This window comes from Giraffa tippelskirchi, chromosome 5 (assembly GCF_054371585.1).
Source record: "Giraffa tippelskirchi isolate mGirTip1 chromosome 5, T2T-mGirTip1v1.2.pri, whole genome shotgun sequence".
Classification (NCBI taxonomy): Eukaryota; Metazoa; Chordata; class Mammalia; order Artiodactyla; family Giraffidae; genus Giraffa; species Giraffa tippelskirchi.
Genome location: NC_137279.1, coordinates 112,037,104 through 112,057,780, shown reverse-complemented (window position 1 = coordinate 112,057,780; position 20,677 = coordinate 112,037,104). Strand labels below are relative to the sequence as shown.

The 20,677-nt window shown below is 48.9% G+C and overlaps 1 protein-coding gene across 6 annotated transcripts; it reads right to left on the bottom strand.

Moving 5' to 3' along the window:
- Positions 1-9,322: 9,322 nt before the first annotated feature.
- KCNA10 (potassium voltage-gated channel subfamily A member 10) lies at positions 9,323-19,281 on the bottom strand. 6 transcript variants are annotated; one of them, XM_081492793.1, is made up of 2 exons: positions 17,210-19,281; positions 9,323-11,200 (listed from the first exon to the last, which is right to left on the bottom strand). In XM_081492793.1, the coding sequence occupies exon 2, from the start codon at positions 10,963-10,965 to the stop codon at positions 9,433-9,435; it is 1,533 nt and encodes a 510-aa protein (XP_081348919.1). In that variant the 5' UTR covers positions 10,966-11,200; positions 17,210-19,281; the 3' UTR covers positions 9,323-9,432. The 6 variants fall into 6 exon arrangements, with proteins under 6 accessions (XP_081348919.1, XP_081348918.1, XP_081348922.1 ...); XM_081492792.1 differs by having other exon boundaries at positions 17,402-19,281; XM_081492796.1 differs by having other exon boundaries at positions 18,785-19,263.
- Between the last annotated feature and the right edge of the window lie 1,396 nt (positions 19,282-20,677).

Below are 20,677 nucleotides of genomic sequence, written 5' to 3'. Positions count from 1 at the left end.
GTAGGCTACAGTCCCTAGGGTCACAAAGAGTCAGGTGACTTAGCAGGCATGCATGCACCCACCACAGCATTAATTACTACTGTGGTTATTCCTGTTGTAGAAGGGAATTCTGAGGACGTGGTGAAGTGTCACATGGGAGCTGGAAGGAGGCATCCTTGCTTTTGGGAAAATGCGGTACCATCCTAAGGGTCCCATAGAGGCAGAAGCCCAGAGGCTTGCTCAGGAGTGTTCCAAGTAGCGTGCCACCCTGAGTTCAGGTATGCTGCCACCAAGTGGCAACAGGGACCCTGATTATGTTTTGAACCTTTTTTTTTTTTTTGAGATCTCATGGAGGTGCTCAGGGAAATTCAAAGTCTACTAATTATTTAGTGCTAGTTCTATGAAAGGGGCTTTGTAGTTGACATCTCATCTGATTCTTTTGGCATCTCTAAAAGATATGCCCTAATAGCTCCAAATTATAGTTGAAAGGATTGAGTGTCTGGGAGTGTGAGCAACTTGGACTTGTAATAGAAGGGCTGTCTAGGCCCAGCTCCTTGCATATCCTAACTTTCCAGATCCAACACAGCTATATCTGCTTGTGCTTACCAGCGAGAACAGTGCTCCAAGGCTACTTAACTTAAAAAAGCACCCATCTGTCATTAAAACAGTTGAAGTTGAGCATTTCATTTACAGATGATGTTTTTGAGAAAATTAAAACAAACCTCAAGACATCAGAACACCTCTTCCCTTTATAAGGAACTATTCTTAGTCTTTGCTTTCCCCCTCTTTTTTGCTCCTTTATCCAGTTTCAAAGAGAAGATTGCAGCTCTCTGCTCTTTCTACTTACTTATTTAAGCTTTTTTTTTTTTTTTTAAAGCCTCTTCCGTTATCAACATGCTAGACTTTAGGCCCCAGCCACAAGCCTCCCTTTCCTCTCCATGCCCCCCTGTCACCCCAAAGAACAGAAAGAGAGACACAGGCCTGGCCTCTTCCACCACCCCCTGCAGCGAGGTCCCTGCTCTCCCTAGGACGAGGCCAGATGAGCCTCTCTTTGGGAAATGCAAAACCCTGTTTTCCCCTCTCTGCTCGAAGGGAAACATCTTGGTATTTGATCCTTCAGAACCAAGAAGGAAGCATGACTCTCACTTTGCTCTCCTGGCAGGAGACTTCTCCCAGACTAGAATTTCTGTCAATGCTGGCAGAATTGTCCTCCTGGACTTCAGATTCATTCCCACGTGGATGTGGGGCTTCCAGTGGGGCAGAGTGCCTGGTGGGAGACCGAGCTGTGTCCATAGTCTCCCCTCTGTGGGCCCTATCCCAGGACGGGTTAGTGGATTGAGTCTACATGGGGCTGGGTCCCCTCCAGCCTGAAGGAGCCAGGGAATAGGGGAGTGGAGTTGGCTGTTTACTCACAGGAGAGCTCAGAAAGTTGATGGTTTATCAGGAAGCATAGGCCTCAGACCCATCCTCTGGGGAGGTGGGGAGGGGGAGGGTGCGTGGCTTTCTGGCTCTTCTGTGAAGGCTGTTTCTGCTCCCCAAGGGCAGGGACCCCTTTCAGCCTCTGCAACCCTAGAGCCTTTTTTGGTGTCTGGCTCACAGTGGGGACAGAGTGAGCAAGCCGTCTATGCACCTAAGCAAGTGAATTGGGCACATGGTGGGTGTTCATTGTCTTCTTCTGCTTTGTTATGTTCAATTGCTCAGTCATGTCTGACTCTTTGCAACCCCATGGACTGCAGCACACCAGACTTTCCTGTCCTTCACCATCTCCTGGAGTTTGCTCAAATTCATATCCATTGAGTCAGTGATGCCGTCCAACCATCTCATCCTCTGTCGTCCCCTTCTCCTGCCCTCAATCTTTCCCAGCATCAGGGTCTTTTCCAATAAGTCAACTCTGCATCAGGTGGCCAAATTACTAGTGCTTCAGCTTGAGCATCCATCCTTCCAGCGAATATTCAGGGTTGATTTCCTTTAGGACTGACTGGTTTGATCTTGCTGTCCTTGCTTCTCCTCCTTGGACTCTCAGAAAACAGAGAATTCAGAGCCTGCACAGAAAATTCTGTGTCAAGGAGTTACTTCAACCCAATCTCTTCAGGTGAATGGGTCATGATTATTATCATTTAGGGGAGTGTGGGGGGAATTGGGGACCTCTGGGTTTGCCCTCCTGTGGTCTTCATTCTGCCTTGGATTGCCGCTTTCTCTTCCTCCTTTCCTCCCTTGATTCACTGAGCAACTGTTATGTACCAACATTAAAAAGGCACAGCCATGGCCCTTGAACTCTTTACTACCTGCAAGGGAGTTTTTATCCTAGATTTCATCCATCTCCTCCTACTTGGTAGCATGTTTTACCCTTCAGTAAGGAATTTCATGTTATTTAATTCTCACAATAACCTTGGTAGTTTTGTATTATTCTGCCATGTTTATTTTTCCTGTTATATTTATATTTATTCTTCCCTTTAACAATAGAACTATAGGGTCAGGTGGGAAGGAGGGGACACAGCCCTGTCCCCTCCAGCTCAGAAGAGCAACAGATCAACCCAGAGCCCCTAATGAGGATGGCTGTCATCCCTCTACCTGCCTCCTGACTGACACCTCGGAGCCAGAGTGAAGCTGCATTCATTAGCCGGTGACATTTTGCAGGCAGCTTCTTACCTCCGCTTCCCCTGAGAAGCAATAACAAAAATGTGTCTGATCTTCCTTTTCCCCCATCTCCCCGGCTCTCTGCCTCCCCCAGTTCCTTTTCATCCCTGCGTTTGAGGGCAAACGTTCTCCTGTCTCTAGACTCAGTGGTCTCTGGGGAGACGGGGCAGCTTTCTTCCTCTCACTTCAAAGGGCCTTTGGAGTGCTGCACTCCACGAGGTGAATGCATTTTATTTTTTAGGGGGCTGGAATCAGCTTCTGAGTAGAATCATCTTGGCAGGGATCTCTTTCCTTTCCAACCCAGTACCTACAAGGGAACAAGGGGTGAAGGGTGGGGCTGGGGAGAGGATTGGTGGAGGCCTTGGCACCCGTGGGGGGGTGCATGCTCTCCCCCTCGCCCCCTGCAGCTGCTGTGGAGGCGGGCCTGCAGGACTCCAGGAGAGGAGGGCCTGCGGAAGGGGGCGGGGTGGGCGGCCTGGGCATTAGGGGAAGCAGTCCAAATGGACATGGGAGGTGGGACGTCCAGGATCCTTGAGCAGGGCAGACTTTTGAAGGCTCACTTGCTCCAGTGGGAAGCTTGTGAAGGGGTCCAAGACAGGGAGACCTTCAGAGTGGGGCTCTCAGAGAGAGAAGGGGGTCCCGGCTCTCCTTGCTGTCCTCTCTTCTGTCTGCCAGGCTGAGCAGTCCCAGGGGAAGGGCAGAATGATCTCCCCAAGGGTGACTGGAGTGTGCGCTAGGCCAGGCCTCTCCCGGCCCCTTTCTAACTGTCGCCAGGCCCCAGAGCCCACCCCCATGATGCCTTCAAAGGTCACTTATCGTCACACTCTTTATTAAGAAATATCTTCAGCCTGTAGGTCTAGAATCTGGGGGAGATTGGGAGTAGGGGGAGAATAAGATCTCCCCAGGCCTAGAGAGTGACTTGGTTTGGACTCCTTAGGGTAATTGGGAGGGGGAGCTTGAAGGGACAATTTATTAATTCAAAAAGCAGTGGTTGAACAACTGCTCTCTGCTGTAATAGATCCTGGGAATACAGCGGTGGACTAGACAGATGAAAACCCACTCTAGTATTCTTGCCTGGGATATCTCAAAGACAGAGGAGCCTGGCAGCTGTAGTCCATGGGGTTGCAGAGTCGGACACCACTGAGTGACTAAACAGTCAGAGACAGATGAAAACGCCTATCTTTTGGATCTAACGTGTGAGGAATTAGAGTAATTAGATACAAAGGTGATTAAGTGTGTGTGTGTGTTAGTCACTCATTCATGTCTGACTGCTTGTGACCCTACGGGCTGTAGCCCGCCAGGCTCTTCTGTCCATAGGATTTCCCAGGCAAGAGTACTGGAGTGGGTTGTCATTCCCTTCTCCAGGGGATCTTCCCCATCCAGGTATCGAACTCGGGTTTCCCTCATTGCAGGCAGATTCTTTGCCATCTGAGCCACTGGGAAGCCCTAAAGGTGATTATGTGTATTTATATATTTTTGGTTAGATGGTGATAAGACTGGGTCCTGGGGACTGTGACGCTCCCTCTCCATGGAGAATGCTTGCATGTCCAGACAAAGGCGATGGACAGAAATAATGAGAGCTCTGAAAGTGGTGTGTGAGTCCCCAGGCCCAGTGGGGTTACCATCAGCTTTCCTGCATTTCTCAGTCCTGTGAGTCAATAAAGTCTTCTCTTTTGGTTCCATTTGAGTTGGGTTTCTGCCATCTGCAACTAAAGCGTCTGGCCTGAGGCATTCTTGCACCAGCTCATGCCGCATCAGGGAGTGCTGAGCAAGTCACAGGGAAGGGACCGTGTGTAGAGTAGAGCGAGGGCTAGGCAGGGCCATCAGGAGACAGGCTTCTGGCCAAGCTGGGGAAGCAGGACACACAGCCTGTGCTTGAGCATCTGGGGTGGCAGTGACTCCAGACCACACTGCGGTTGCAGGTCTGTGCCAGGAGGTTGTCCTGGGGATTTTGCAGAGCCTGCCTTCTCAGACGAGTGGCTGAGCTCCTCTGAGTGGCCTCTGCACAGGTGTGGGCCTAGAGGGGCTGGTGTGGTGGGGGTGGAGGCTCCAAACTCAGCTTCTCCAAAGTCCTAGACCTTAGGGAGCGTTGTGGCCCATGTGGAGGCACCACCACCTTTTGTGTACCTCTGGGTGAAGGTGGCTTGAGGGTGACAGACATAGGGCTTGGGTCTTTGAGCGAGAAAGTGGTAGGACAGGGCAACTGGAGTACCATCTATATCTGACCAGCCTGATTTTGGGGTGCCTATGATGATTCCCCCCAGTACAGCAAAGGGAGAAGTTACTTAACTTCCTGAAGTTTCAGTTTCCTTATCTGTAAAACAGAAATAATACTTACCTTATAGCGATTGCTTTGGAGGAAACAAAACACGTGTGTAGAACATTCAGAAGAGGGCAGTTGTTTATTAAGCATGATATTATCCTTACTCCTGCTAGTTTCCCTGCTTTGTATCCATTCATTCTATCTTTATACCGTCTTTGAAATTAACTTTTATCTTTGAGACCAGGTCATGATCTGACTTGGATTGTAAAGCTAGTTCTATACTCACTTGTGCAGTGTTAATTGGTCTAAAATGACAGCTTTTAAAGAGTAACAATTTCTTCCATTTGTGTAGTGCTTTACAGCCAGCCGTAAGCTACTTTTAATAACACTCCATCACTGATTCTTCCCAATAGCCGGGTGAGGCAGGTACAACTCTGTACATTTTTTTTTTTTTAGATTTCGAAATAAGCTCAAAGAGGTTGAGTACAAGTATAAGAATGAGAGAAGTAAGAAGTCACAAAAGGACCTGTCTCAAGCAGAAGGCAGGTCCCAAGCAGCCACTCTGGCAGCCTGTGGAGGTCCTGAGGAGCTTGGTTGGCAAGTTTGGGTAAAAGAGGGCAGCTGGGAGGTCTCTGAAACTACTCCCGGCTGTGTGTCTGTCTGTGTGTGTGTGTTGGGGTTGGGGGATGGCCCCATTTACTGCAAGGTAGGTATTTTTTTATCTCTATTTTCCATATAAGGAAGCTGAGGCTCATTGAGGTCAAAGTGATACAGTTAGTAATAACTCAGCCCAGTCCTTTGATTTCAAATCTAGAAAGCTTCCTAGTCAAAAAATCTTTAAGTTTTTGAAACTCTTTTTGGTTTATAAAGCATTTTTAAAAGAGAATGATGAATAGACACAAATGTTTGTCCTGACTTGCACAGTTCTTTGCAAAGACAGTCAGCATGACATGGTAGAAAAGAAAATACAAGATTTGGAAGCCTTCTGCAAATTATAGCATTCTGTGAAAATGTTTTTGTTGTTTCTCTTACATTATGCATACTTTTACTGTGAAAATTTAAAAGGACACTTTTCGTTCTTTCTGTGTCCTTATTCAGTGGCTATAAATTGTCTGCCACACAGTAGGAGCTCAATCGATATTGATTGGCTGAATGAAGCCTCGGGGCTCCGTTCTGCCCTCCTTAAAGCAGGCTTCTCTGAGCCCAGCTGCTGACCAGTCCTTCCCTCCTTGATAAGAGTGGGAATATCTTTCCTTCTGTGTTTGGCACTTGACCCCCTGGGCAGCCCTGTCCTGTCTGCCCTGCCTCTCTCCATTCTGTTTGTCATGAGCCATCTTGGGTGCTCCACTGTGGACCACAGATCCCAGGGGCTGGGCAGATGGATGGTGAAAGAAACTCCCATAGTCCATCTCCCTTGGTTGTTGGAGAAGAAATAGATGACTCAGTGCAGACACCCAGAGACCATTACACCAGGACTATTGGCAGCAATGACATGGCGGCGGGGGGTGGGGGCGGTGTCTTGGAGGGCTTACTTCTGCAGCCCCACTCCCTGACTCCAACCTGAAGGCCTAGACCTGCTTCCTGGGCATCAGAATCCTCTGATCAGTCCTCTTAACTTCTGGGGATAAATGGATTGACTGGAGAAGAAGAGTGGCCCCCTCTGCCCTGCTAGACTGGACTCTTCCTACAGGATCCCAGAAAGAGAATGGCTGTGGCTCCAGGGCTCTATCTTGATTTCTGGGGACACTGGTCCAGTCTGCTCTGGAGTCTAACTATCTTACTTTGTTTGCATTATGTGAAGCTGTAATGCAGCATGTGGCTCTGGCTCTGAATATGAAATTAGAGAGAATAAGAAAGTAGGGGCCTTAGGTGAAGAGCCTACTTGCTTCCAGGAATATGCCCAGTCTGTATCATAACATAACCCCGCTTCCTCGTTCTGGCAGAGACTGTTCTCTGGGTTAGGATGCTCTGGGTAGGCAGCCTGGTGGGATACATTTTAACATCAAAGAGACCTAGATTCACATCCCTCTCTACTGCTTCCTGGCTGTGTGCCCTTGAACCTCTCTGAACCAGTTTCCTCATATGGAAAAATGAGGGTAATAATATATACTTTGGAGGGCTGACTTGAGAGGGCAAAGGGTTTCTCTGTGGGGAGAGGTTTTAGTATAAAGGATTATGATGACATGGCTCCCAGAAGGCAGAATGTGGGCGTGTGGGCTCTTTTGTTTAATATGCTTTAGATTCTGGGCAAATAGTTTTTGCAAGGGCCCTGGTGTGTATAAAAATTTGCATCATCCCAAATCAGAGTGCCAATCACCATCCTGGCATCTGAGCATATGTGAGCCTGTAAGAGAAATGCCACTCCAGACAGTGGGAGCAATCTGTTCACCAGTCCACCATCCTGGCATTCAAGCCTGGCACAAGACTTCAGGGTAATCCCATAGGTGTGAGTCCAGGGTATCTGGTCAACCCTATGCTTGGAAGTTGAAGGGTGTGAAGAGAATTGGAGAATGATCTCAAGAAGAAAATTGAAAGGGAACTTAGGAAAACTGAGGAAGGTATACCAAAGTTCAGAACCCTGAGGCTCAGGTCTGGGACAGGAGTCCTGCTGGCCCAGCTCCAAGGGCTGTAAAGCCAAGGCCAGATCTTTCTATGACTCAGTGCCAAGTTACATCTTGGAGTTAACATGCAAGAAGGAGATTGAGACTTTAAGAGCAGGATGGAGACTTAAGGTGACTAAGTCCAGCTTCTTAGGGCCTAGACTAAGGACACAGGAGAGGAGAGGATCAGCTTTCTCCCACACCAGCTCATTTGTTAGTCTACCTGGAAGTGGAAGTTGTATGGTGATACCTGGGGCTACAGTGCTGTGTCTCCCAGGGTTGTGTGGAACTGGGTATGTTCCAAGGTTAAATGCTGTGGGTGTATAGTTTGGGTTGTATAAAGTGGAACTGTGCAGTGACCTGCAGCCCAGGGGCATTATTCTGGTGTTGACTCTCCTTTGAGGTGTGACCAGACATTGGTTATTGGGTCCAAGGAAGGCATGGGCCTCCTAACTTGAGGGGTGAGGGGGAATGACAGAGTAGAGACTTCCTTCCTTGCTTTCAGGGGAATCCCAACTCCATTCCCTCATCCTGGGATCATGATGGGCTGAGCAAGATCCTCTCCCAGGAAGGCAGTTCCTCAGCTCCTATGACAACCGCCCTCCTTGGGGATAGGGACTGGCCTCTGCACACATGTCTAAGGGTCCTGCTGCTCCCACCCCAGCTGCTCCACAGGCTACTGGGCAATTCCTGATGACTCGGGGAGCTGAACCCCAAGGTAGGTGGGCCTGTACATTTTCCTGGAGAAGTTCTCTGAGGCCCTGGTATATATACTCCCCACACTCAGGATCCCCAGTGTTTGCACAAATTCATGGAGATGGGTCAAGAGAACATTTCTGCTTGTCCACTGCCCAAGGGAGGGACTGAGGAGCAAGGAGGCCAGGTTGGCATTGCCTCCCAGGCTGCACAGAAATGGGGGACCCCCCCCCCCAGGAAGAGTGTGCTTGTCTGGAAATGTGCCCTCTGGATCCTCTGAAAGACCCCTCGAGTTCCTCTCCCCCTTGTCCTCAGTTCTATCACATTATCCTCATGTGGAAAGAGCACCTGGCTAGCAGGTAGGAGATTTGGGTTCTAGCACTGACTGTTTACTGTTCTGAGAGAGCTTAGGCAAGTCACTGTCTCCTGGTTTGTCTATCTACAATGTGGAAATAATAGTCAAGACCAGCAGATAGGAGATTTGGGTTCCAGCCCTGACTGTTCACGGTTCTGGGCGACCTTAGATAAGTCGCCATCTCCTGGTTTGTTCGTCTGCAACGTGGAAATAATAATCAAGACCAGCAGATAGGAGATTTGGGTTCCAGCCCCGACTGTTCATGGTCATGGGTGACCTTAGGCAAGTCGCTGTCTCCTGGTTTATTCTACAATGTGGAAATAATAGTCACGTCTATTCTACTGGTTATTTTTAGATGCAGTGAGATAATGTAGGTGAAAGGGCTTTGGAAAATGTAAGCAATGCTACACAAGTGTATGGTACTATTATTGAAACAACTCTGAGCTCTTATTCATTGCTCCCAGCCATTACTGGCCTTTCAAGGTGCTTCCTCTTAGGAAGACCAGAGCTAGCGCTTCTTCATCTTCAATGTGACAGTGAATCACCTGGGATCTTGTTAAAATGTAGATTCTGCTTCAGTAGGTCTGAGGTGGGCTTGGAGTCTGCATTTCCTTGCTTCCAGGTGATGACAATATTGCTGGTCTTGGTCACCAGAGGTGAGGTGCAAGGACCTGAACTCCCCCCTCACAGGACCGGAGAATGGAATCTTTCTACAGTCAGTTGAAAAGAAACAGCTGAGAAAATATAGCAGAAGTATCAGTTTGTTAAAATAGTTTCCAATCAAAGATGGTCTTTGGTCACAAATGATATATTTTGGTCTCTGGAAAGACAGAGGGCAAGAGGTGGGAGGAGAGAGAGACAGAGAGACCTGGGAGACTCGGAGCCAAGAGGCCCTGGAGATATCACTTCCTGGACTTCTCTGCAGAGCAGCCACCGTTGGTCTTGCTAAGAGAGTCTGTGCTGCCCATTCTTGAGCCCGCACTGTTGAGAACTTTGTCAATTTCTCCTGGGATGCTCTGCTTCTCCTCATTCTCAGTCTCCCGATGGTAGAAGTAGTTAAAGTTGGAGACAATAACAGGCACAGGGAGGGCAATGGTGAGGACCCCTGCGATGGCACACAGAGTGCCCACGATTTTCCCCCCTGGGGAGGTCGGGCACATGTCCCCATAGCCCACAGTTGTCATGGTGACCACCGCCCACCAGAAGCCATCAGGAATGCTAGAGAAATGGGACTCTGGCTCATCCACCTCGGCAAAGTAGACCGCGCTGGAGAAGAGGATGACGCCAATGAAGAGGAAGAAGATGAGCAGCCCCAGCTCCCGCATGGAAGCCTTCAGTGTCTGCCCCAGGATCTGCAGCCCCTTGGAGTGGCGGGAGAGCTTGAAGATGCGGAAGACCCTCACCAGGCGGATGATCCTCAGGATGGCCAGGGACATGTTCTGCTGGGCACTCGGCTCTGCCTCCTGGACCAGCTCCGTGATGAGGGTTGCAAAGTAGGGGATGATGGAGATGATGTCGATGATGTTCATGATGTTCCTGAAGAAGTCAGTCTTGCTGGGGCAGACCACGAACCGGAGGACCAGTTCGAAGGTGAACCACACAACGCAGGTGGACTCCACCATGAAGAAAGGGTCAGTGAACATGGTGTGGGAGAGGACTGTCTTACTCATGTTGAGGATGGGGTCTCTCACCACCTTCAGCTCCCTATCCTCTCGGAACTCAGGAAGGGTCTCCAGGCAGAAGATGGTGATGGAGATGATTATGACTAAGACGGAGACCACGGCCACACAACGGGCAGCACTGGAGCTCTCAGGGTACTCGAAGAGGAGCCAGAACTGCCGGTGGATGTCATTGGTGGGGAGCAATGTTTCAGGATCTTTGATGAAGCCTTCATCCTCTCGGAACTGGTCCATGGCCTCACTGCCCAGCTCATAGAAGGAGATCTCGTCTGCAAAGACATCGATAGGGACATTGGCCGGGCGCCGGATCTTCCCACCAGATTGGTAATAGTATAGGATCCCATCGAAACTAGGCCGGTTCCTGTCAAAGAAATACTCATTTCTCATGGAGTCAAAGAACTGCATCCTTTTCTCCCGGTCTCCCAGGAGGGTCTCTGGGAACTGATTGAGGGTTCTTAGCTGGGTCTCGAATCTCAGGCCAGCAATGTTGATGATCACCCGCTGGTTTCCTTCATTTAAGACCACCGTCTCAGGCCCTGGGGAATCAACGTAGTCTGGGAGCTTGGAGAAGACCGTCTCATGGCTGGTGCTGTCGTTGATGAGGGTCTTCCAGTTGGAGAAGGGGCTGCTCCCAGGCCGGCCTTTTGGGGTGGTTGGGTCGAAGTCTGTGGCATAGCCTGGCTCTTCCTGGATTTCGTCTGAGTTATCGAAGTTGACCAGAGCAACCTCCATTTCTTTCCAGCCACACACATCCATCCTAGGGGGTCAGGGAAACAGCATGAAGACCCTCAGTCTTCTCAGCCTGCTGTGAGCTGTGGAGAGGAAGAAGGGCATCACCCAAGAGCTAGTATAGGGTTCAGCTGGTTCTTGATCATTGCAGTGAGGTTTACCAATAGGTTAAAAATGGTTTATTTTTAGCTCAGGATGGAACCTTGTGGTTATTTTGGCAACATTCTTCTTGAAACCAGTTTGCACTCTTGGAGTCTTCACACTAACAATGAGAGAAGAAATTGGAAAGACAGAGCCGGACTGAGAGGGGAAAACTTCCTCCACCCAAACAGAGTCTCCATAGGCAATGACAGAGAGAGGTCATAATAATAAAATGTGTAATTTTGTGTTTGTTCAAAGTTCTCCAGTTTACCCAACACTTTTTGTGCCCAATCTCACCCTTAACTCCTTTTTCTCACACTTTATGGCCAGTCCCTTACTTATCCTTTTGGGTATTATATCATCAAAATATGTCTAGAATTGAACCAATTCTTATCACCACCACCACTACCTCTTGGACCCAACTGGGATTCTGCTGGGAAGGATGAAGATGGAGGCTGGGTGGACAAGCACTGTCCTCCCAGCAGTAAGCCTTAGCCCCTCCTCTGTAAGTCAGTCTAGGGTTGTTTAGAGGATACATTAATGGAGATAGCACGTGTAAAATGCCTGGTGGAGAGAGCATTAAGTTATAGCCATTATTTTTGTGAACTTCCCCACATAACAGCAACTTTAGAAGCCAAGAGAAGTAAAAGTGCTAGTTGCTCAGTCATGTCTGACTCTGCAACTCCGTAGGTTGTAGCCTGCCAAGCTCCTCTGTCCATGGAATTCTTCAGGCAAGAATACTGGAGTGGGTGGCCATTTCCTTCTCCAGGGGATATTTCCAACCCAGGGACTGAACCTGAGTCTCCTACATTACAGGCAGATACTTTACTGTCTGAACCACCAGGGAACCCCATAGCCACTGATACTTTTTGGGGCTAAGTCTAAGATTTTTTTTTAAATTTTATTGAAGTATAGTTGATTTAAATGTGTTAATTTCTGCTGTATAGCAAAATGACTCAGTTTTTTATATATATTCTTTTCCGTTACATTTTATCACAGGCTGCTGAAGATAGTTCCTTGTGCTATACAGTAAGACCTTGTTGTTTATCCATCCTATATATACTAGCATTTGCATCTGCTAATCCCAAGCTCCCAATTCTTCCCTAACCTAACTACCTCCAGTCTAGCAACAAGTCTGTTTTCCATCTGTGAGTCTGTTTCTGTTTCATAGATATGTTGATTTGTGTCCTATTTTAGATTCCACATATAAATGATAGCAAATGGCATTTGTCTTTCTATTTCTGACTGACTTCACTTAGTATGATAATCTCTAGATCGATCCATGTTGCTGCAGATGGCATTATTTCATTCTTTTTGATGGCTGAGTAATATTCCATTGAGTTTCTATACTACATGTTCTTTATCCATACATTTGTTGGTGGACATTTAGATTGTTTCCATGTCTTGGCTATCGTAAATGGTGCTGCTATGAACATCAGGGTGCATGTACCTTTTTGAATTATAGTTTTGTCTGGGTATATGCCCAGGAGTGAGATAGCTGGATCATATCACAACTCTAGGTTTTCAAGGAACCTCCATACTGTTTTCCATAATGGCTGCACCAATTTACATTTCCATCAATAGTGTAGAAGAGTTCCCTTTTTCTCCACACCCTCTCCAACACTTATTATTTGTAGACTTTTTAATGATGTCCATTCTGTGAGTCCAAGATGTTTATGGGGAATGATTTCATTGAAAGTCTTTTTAGGCAGTGGAAAGTAAGTAATAGTGTGTGTGTGTGTGTGTGTGTGTGTGTGTGTGTGTGTTTGTGTGTATTGGGGATGGGGTTAAGGATAACATGCCAGTGAGCTTGGATATCCACAAACATAAACTAAGATTCCTTCTTTAGGTCCATTCAAGCTTTGACTTCAGCACAGGAACACTGAAACCAGGCAGGCTGGGGGTGACAGTGGGAGACAGGTAAAGTCTGTAGTGGTTACAGCTTTAAATAGTTTCATTTACAGACAACGAGGGTAACCTGCAGTGCACAGGGTTGTAGTCTTTTCAAAGTGATTCCACATTCACTTATTCACCTTCACTTAAATGACAATAGTCATATGAGGGTGGAAAGTGTTATTTCCATTCATGGGTGGGGAAACTGAGTCACGGGAGCCAAGCGGCCTTCCCAAGTTCACACAATTAGTGGCACAGAGCCCCAACATGAACCTGCCTCCCGGCCTGGTAGACCCACTAGATCAAGGGGCCCTCTGCGTGGAAGCTGAGGCCTCTTGGGGAGCTGCAGCCTGGGGCCTCAGAAGTGTGAGAGTTCAAAACTCGTTCGGTCCCACACCCTCTTTCCTCAGTTCAGGGGCAATGTGTGGGGTGAAGAGCTCAGGTTAGAGTGGCCAGGATGGGTTGAACACCTGTCCCATCTCATGAGAGTGTGTGGCCTTTGCAAGCCACCTAATTTCACTGAACTTCAGCCTCTTGATTGTGGAATTGGGAGGATGTACCCACCACTGAGAGTGTCAGGTACCACGTGAGCTGTAGAGTGTTGGAAGGCAGGATGGAGCCGGGGTTAAGAACTTCTAGACCTGAGCCCGTTGCTGTGAGCTGGAATCCTGGCTCTGCACATGGTCAGCCCTGGAGGAATATTTGCTGTTCCTTCCAAGTGGTCCATGTGATGATTTAGGAGCCCCATGCAATGGCACCCCACTCCAGTACTCTTGCTTGGAAAACCCCATGGACGGAGGAGCCTGGTAGGCTGCAGTCCATGGGGTCGCTAACAGTCGGACACGACTGAGCGACTTGACTTTCACTTTTCCCTTTTATATATTGGAGAAGGAAATGGCAACCCACTCCAGTGTTCTTGCCTGGAGAATCCCAGGGACAGCGGAGCCTGGTGAGCTGCCGTCTATGGGGTCGCACAGAGTCGGACCCGACTGAAGCGACTTAGCAGCAGGAGCAGCAGCTGGGACACTGGGCTGCTGAGCAGAGGTGAGACCTGGAATCCAGTTCTGTGTCTGCCTTGTGAATTCAGAGCTGTACTTTCTGGTTTGGGATCCTGATCCTGGGTGAAGCTTTGGGTTTATTTCCTTCTTGGCGTGAATCCCTCCCCATTTTATCCAGACTGAGAAGAAGGGGTACCATCCGGGGGTCTGGGACAGCTCCAAGTGGCTAGAGTGGGCCCCCTTATTAGGAGCCTGCTCCTTCTTATCAGGGTTTGGGAGGCAATGTGGAGAGGAGGGAGAGCTTCTTGGGCCAAATTAACTTCCTCTCCTGGGAACCAGACCATTTTCCTTCCTCATTCTTGTTCTCCTCTTTGCTGCTTCCACCTCCAGCTCAAAGTGACAGGTACAGGGGTGGCTGAAGAGGGTCAGGTGGTGTAGGAGGGAGAATAGTGTTGAGTTCAGAGTGTTCTGTGGTCTACTGGAGCGTGCTGTACCGTTGCTCCACGTATGCATGCTTAGTTGCTCAGTCTTGTCTGACTCTGCGACCCAATGGACTGTAGCCTGCCAGGCCCCTCTGTTCATAGGATTCTCCAGGCAAGAATACTGGAATGGTTGCCATGTCCTTCTGCAGGGGATCTTCCCAACCCAGGGATTGAACTTGCTTCTCCTGCAAGTCACCTGCATTGCAGGCAGAGTTTTTGTTTTGTTTTGTTTTGTTTTTACCACTGAGCCACTAGGGAAACTGACACGCTGCATTTAGAGTAGTAACTGTTGTTCATTGTGGACAGAAGGAAGAGAATTGGTCTTGGGACAAGAGACCTGGCTTGAGGCTCCACCCTAGCCCTTGTGTGTGTGTGTGTGTTAGTCACTCAGTCATGTCCAACTCTTTGTGACCCCATGGGCTGTAGCCTGCCAGGCTCCTCTGTTCATGGAATTCTCCAGGCAAGAAAACTGGGTGGGTTGCCATTTCCTTCTCCCCCTCAGCCCTCAGGAGTTGTATATTTTTGAGCAAATCACTAGATTCTATGAGCCTTGGGTTTCTGATCCATAAAATGGGAAATATAATGGCAATTCCCACATCAAACAGAACTAAATGAGGTAATGACAGTAAGAACACATAGTGAGCTATTACAAAATTTAAGGAATGACCCTCCCCACTCCCCTCCTCTCTGCCCCATATGTAAAGCAAATGTAACATATGTGTAAGCAGAAAAAAGTTCCATGTCACCTCACATGGCCCCGGGAGGAATTCTCAGCTTACTGCCCTCCTATCCGCTCTCCTGATCCTGCCCCTGTGCCTTTGTGCTGGTTCGGCTCCTCTCAGGCATCCACCTCCCCTTCCTCTGTCTTTCCCCTTCCTCCCTGCCCATTTGGGGGCTGTTTGGATCTGGCTTGTCTGACAAACCTAGCCTGGCCTGTCCAGCTTGGAGAGCCCCCTACCTTCCCTGAGTCTGGATCTCCTTGCCCAGATGGTCCACTTTGCACTCATTTTAGAGTTCCAGCTTCCACAGGTCAGCCTCAGGGCGCCCACTCTCTCGTGAGCTTTGAGAGAGCAGGATAGTGTTTTGCAGTTTTTTCTTCTGCCCTGCACAGTCTTAGGGGGCAAGATTCACATCTGATGATCCCCCTCTGCATCATCCCAGTGCCCAGCTCAATGTGGTGGATAGAGAAATGTCTGATGAGGGTCGGAGGGGGTGTAAGAATTGGTGGGCAGTGCCAAGTTCATACAGGATTGTGGACATGCAGTAAATATTTGTTAAGCAAGTGAATGCGTGAGTGAAAGGAGAAGTGAAAAGTTCACGCTCACGGGAACGGGGATCATCTCTGCTTTGTGCACCATTACGATTCCAGGACCTAGCCCAGTGCTGAGCCCACCCAGAGCTCAGTTAACCTCTGGTGAGTGAATGAAGTGTGGCAGATAGCATCCTGGGCTGGCCATGCCCCCACTGCCTTGATCACTGACTACTTTCATTTCCTTATCAAAATTCCATTTACAAAATCTGTAATAAGAAAATATGCTAGTTAAAGAAGGCAGATAAAAAGGGTACATTTAGAGTAGTTCCATTTAAACACAATTCTAGAAACTGCAAACTAACCTAGAGTGACAGAAAGCTGATCAGCAGTTGCCTGGGGAGGGAGGTGGAGAGAGAGAGGGAAGGATTATCAAGGGGCCAAGGGAACTCTCTATTAAAACAATTAGTTAATTAATTTTTAAAATTGGACTGTAGCTGCTTTATACAGATGTGTCAGTTTCTGCTGTACAGCAGAGTGAATCAGCCATACCTATATACACATCCTGTCTTTTTTGGATTACCTTCCCATTTAGGTCACCACAGAGCACTGAGTAGAGTTCCCTGCGCTCTACAGTATGTTCTCATAAGTTATTTATTTTATGCACAGTAGTGCATATATGTCAAACCCAATCTCTTGATTTATCCCATGCCCCACCCCCATTTCCCTTGGTGCCCATACACTTGTTCTCTATGTCTGTGTCTCTATTTCTGTTTTGCAAATAAGATCATATATACCATTTTTCTAGATTCCACATACATGCCTTAATATACAATATTTGTTTTCCTCTTTCTGAATTACTTTACTCTGTATGACGGTCTCTAGTACATCCACAACTCTGCAAGTGACACAATTTTGTTTGTTTTTGTAGCTGAGTAATATTCCACAATATGGATGTACCACATCTTTATCCACTCCTCTGTCAGTGGATAGCTAGGTTGCTTCCATGTCCTGGCTATTGTAAATAGTGCTGCAATGAACATTGGGGTGTATGTACCTTTCTGAATTATGGTTTTCTCTGGGTACCTGCCCAGGGTACTTGCCATTCTTGGTAGTTTTCCCTGAGTCTTGTATCTTTTCATCTGCCTAGCTTTCTAGGGCTTTGATAGAATGCGACCCCATAGACTATAGCTCAGCAGGCTTCTCTGTCCATGGAATTCTCTAGGCAAGAATACTAGAATGGGTAGCCATTCCCTTCCCCAGGGAATCTTCCCAACCCAAGGGTCAAACCCGGGTCTCCTGCATTGCCTACAGATTCTTTACAGTCTGAGCCACCAGGGAATAGTCCTTGGCTCCATTCATGGTAGCCAAGATGGAAACTGGTTCTGACCTTGGGCCACCCTCCTTCCCCCTCATGGCCCTCTGACAGGCGATGGACATTCTGGGTGTGGTGGGGCACCCTAGTGAGGGTGGAGTTGTGGGGCTAGGGTACTCGGGGGACAGCTCACTTCATGGCGGGCAGTGTCCTGGGGCACTCTACTCGCCGTTCTTGGTAGTTTTCCCTGAGTCTTGTAGCTCTTCATCTGCACACCATTCTAGGGCTTCGATAGAATTACCAGTATTCAAAGCTTAACCCTCACCCCTAGCTGAAGTGATCATTGTATTCAAGAGTCTTCTACAACATCTGATTCCATTCATACCTCTGCCATGCCTGTCACAGTGCCAAGACAGTGTGTTGGGTTGAAATAACCTCTTTTCCCCTCTGAACATACTTGTGTTTCCCTCCATCTAGGTCACTGATTGTGCAGGTCCTGTCCCTTGCATCCCTTCCTTCTGACTTCACCTGAAGATACAACTTTCCTTAAGGAGACAGGGAGGTGCTCTTGCCCTCTTGAGAACCTCCTCACAAGGTTTTGACACATTTTTGGGATCCATGTCTCATCTTTCCAGAGCCCTGTCATCTTCTGGTCCCTTGGCATCTTTGTAGGCAGGGACAGGCTGGTCTACTCACTGTCCCCAGCACATCTTACACCTCGCCCTCTTCTGAACTTTGTTCTTCCTCCCTCAGAGCCAGACTGGCTTGGTTTTGTATCTCAACTCTGCATGCAGTAGGTATGTGGCCTTGGGTAAGTCACCACCTCCATAAACAATGCTTTGTTTCTCTCCAGATGGGTCTACTCATATCTTCCCTCAAGGTTCTTGGGGGAGGAAGAGATAATATATGTTGTGAATAGCATGCAGGGCACATAATAGGCATTCCTAGATGGGAGCTGATACGGTTCACACTCGTCTATCTTGGGAATCCTTCGAGGCTGCCTGGTGTGGAACACAGTGACCCCAGCCTCTTTCCCTCCCTCTGGAGCACCTCAGTTTTGCCCCCAGTCTGCAGACGTGGCTTTGTTGTGCTGGCGGTCTCTTCCTGGACTAAGCTGGGCACTTCCTGTAGACAGGGCTTTGTGGGGGCCCAGCCTTGTGCTGTTCCCAAAACAATGTTCCAAAGATGTCTGAGAGTCTGGCCTCTCAAGTTCACAGTGATCAGGAGCAGTCAGTCGCCCTTGGTTGCCTAGCAACCCTAACACTTCCTACACTTTCAGGTGAGGTGGCAGCCATCCCTGAGTCAGAGACTGGCTGAAAGAAGTCATCATGCAGGCAACTGTGCATGCTGCCGCCCTGAGATCCTCAGGGACGGGAAACTCAGAGTTGCATAGAGGGCGAGCTCAGATGTCACAGGGCTGGGAGCAGTTGGGGGATGAGGAGGTGGGCAAGTGGGCTTGGCACAGGGTGGGTTTCCACTGGTTGTTGTCCAGTGAATAAGAGAATGATTGATGGAGTGGCTGGAAGGCAGAGACTGGCGCTGCCTATGTTCAGACAGAAGAGGGCGTCCTTGTTCTGCTGGACGCAGTCCCTGGCCCACTTTGTGACGATGACTCCACAGTGCCTCTTCCTTCCATCTGGGAGCTGCTTCTCTCCACTCTTTGCTCCAGCCGGGCCTCGGGGCAGCTGACTGTCCCTCCAGGTGGCTCTCACGTTTCTGTCCCTGGTTTCAGCCCTACCATCAGTCCAGCCCTCTCTCTTGTGCTCACCTTGAATGACCGGCCCAGCTTCAGATAGGAGCCTGAAGAGAATAGTTTCTGGTCCTCTCTGCCCAACTAGGGGTCAGGATTGGGACTTCACCCTCCAAGGGCCTCAGTTTCCCCAAGTGAGGAATTGTGAGAGGGAGTCTTAGGCAAGACTTGCTCTCCTAGCCGCCCTCCGGAGCCTTTCCGTCCATAGGGGGAGGTGACCCAAGGACCCTGCTCTCCCAGCCATTCTAGCAGAAGGCAATGGGTGGAAATGGGAGCCTGGGAGGCATCAGAGGGGTAAAGCTGGAAGCTGAGACCAGCATCCTGCTGGGAGACCTGAACCCAATGGGGAAGGTGGAGTCAGCAGGCTGGGGTGAGGGTCTGTAGGGGGTTGGCTCCCTGGGAGCTGGAGGCACTCTTCAGCATAGTTAAAACATCAGGCTCTGGGCAGATGGGAGAGCCCACTCTCAAGCCTGACTTGGCCGCTTACTGTCTTGTGTGATGGAAGACAAGTGGCCTTGCTGGCATCTGCTTCACTAAGTGTGTGATGAGGAAGTGACACCACATAGAAAGCACACAGCAAGTGACAGATGCTCAACAAAGGCTGGTGGCTTGTGTCAGCAGGGCCAGGGGTCAGGGGTAGGGGTGGGATGGCCCTTCTCTGTTCCCTCTTGGGAACTGTTAAAATGTGTGCATCACACCCCCACTGCTGCAGTAGTCGGGCCCTTTTGGAGGCTGTCCCTACTCAGGCCAAGCCTGCAGGTGCAGGCAGGCTCATCAGGGAAGGGGCGGCCTGAGGGCAAGCAGCTCTGGGACCATCTGAGCATGACTGCGTGTATGGCCCGTATTCAAAGCCCCTCACCAGTGGTGAAGGTACTCCCTTCTGTCCACTCCCATCACCTTTGCTCCCGCTGGTCAAGCATTTCTACACAGGATTTGAGTCCCACCATGGTCCTGTGATAATAAGGTACAAGTTATTATCTCCATTTAACAAATAGTGGGGGACTTGCCTGGCAGTCCAGTGGTTAAAACTTCATCAAGGGGTGTGGGTTTGATCCCTGGCAAGGAAACAAGATCCTGCATGCCTCAAGGCCAAAAACTCCCATAAAAACAGAAGCAGTACTGTAACAAATTCAATAAAGATTTTTAAAAATGGTCCATATTAAAAAGAAATCTTAAAAAAAAATAGGGGCACTGAGATCTAGAAAAGCATGTGTGCATGCTAAGTCACTTCAGTCATACCCAACTCTTTGTGACCCTATAGACTGTAGCCCGCCAGGTTCCTCGGTCCACGGGATTTCTTAGGCAAGAATAGTGGAGTGGCCCTCCACCAGGGGATCTTCCCAATTCAGGGATCGAACCTGTGTCTCTTACTTATCCTGCATTGGCAGGTGAGTTCTTTACAACTAGCACCACCTGGGAAGCCCACTAGAAAAGCATGTGACTGGTCAAAGGTCCTTTGGTCACTAAGTTATGGAGCTGTGACTTAAACACATGTGTTCCAGCTGCAAAGCCAACATTTTCCCCTCCAAACTGTAGTCCCACAATAGCAGATCCACTGCTGTCTGTGACCTAGTCTCATTCAGCCAGGGATGCTGCCCAGGACACAGACACACAGAGATATAGATCTATACACTGCCACAGTCACACACAGACACTCACTGCCACAGACCCCCGTAGACATACTCAGGCACACACGTCAACATGGCTACGTGAGCCTTCTCATCCAAATAGTCACAGATACGTGCTTGCTACAAGGGAAATCTCCAAGACACCTGTGCACACAGACAGACATGTGCTCATGTGCAAATATGCAGAGACCCACGTGTGGGCTGCCATGTACAAACCTGCAGCTGCACAAACCACCCACGTCCACAGATGTTTCTGATCCAGGTATGCCCTGACACCCCCGCC

Excerpts from the sequence above, each read along its gene's own strand:
- KCNA10 (XM_081492793.1), bottom strand. The coding sequence starts at position 10,965 with ATGGATGTGTGTGGCTGGAAAGAAATGGAGGTTGCTCTGGTCAACTTC.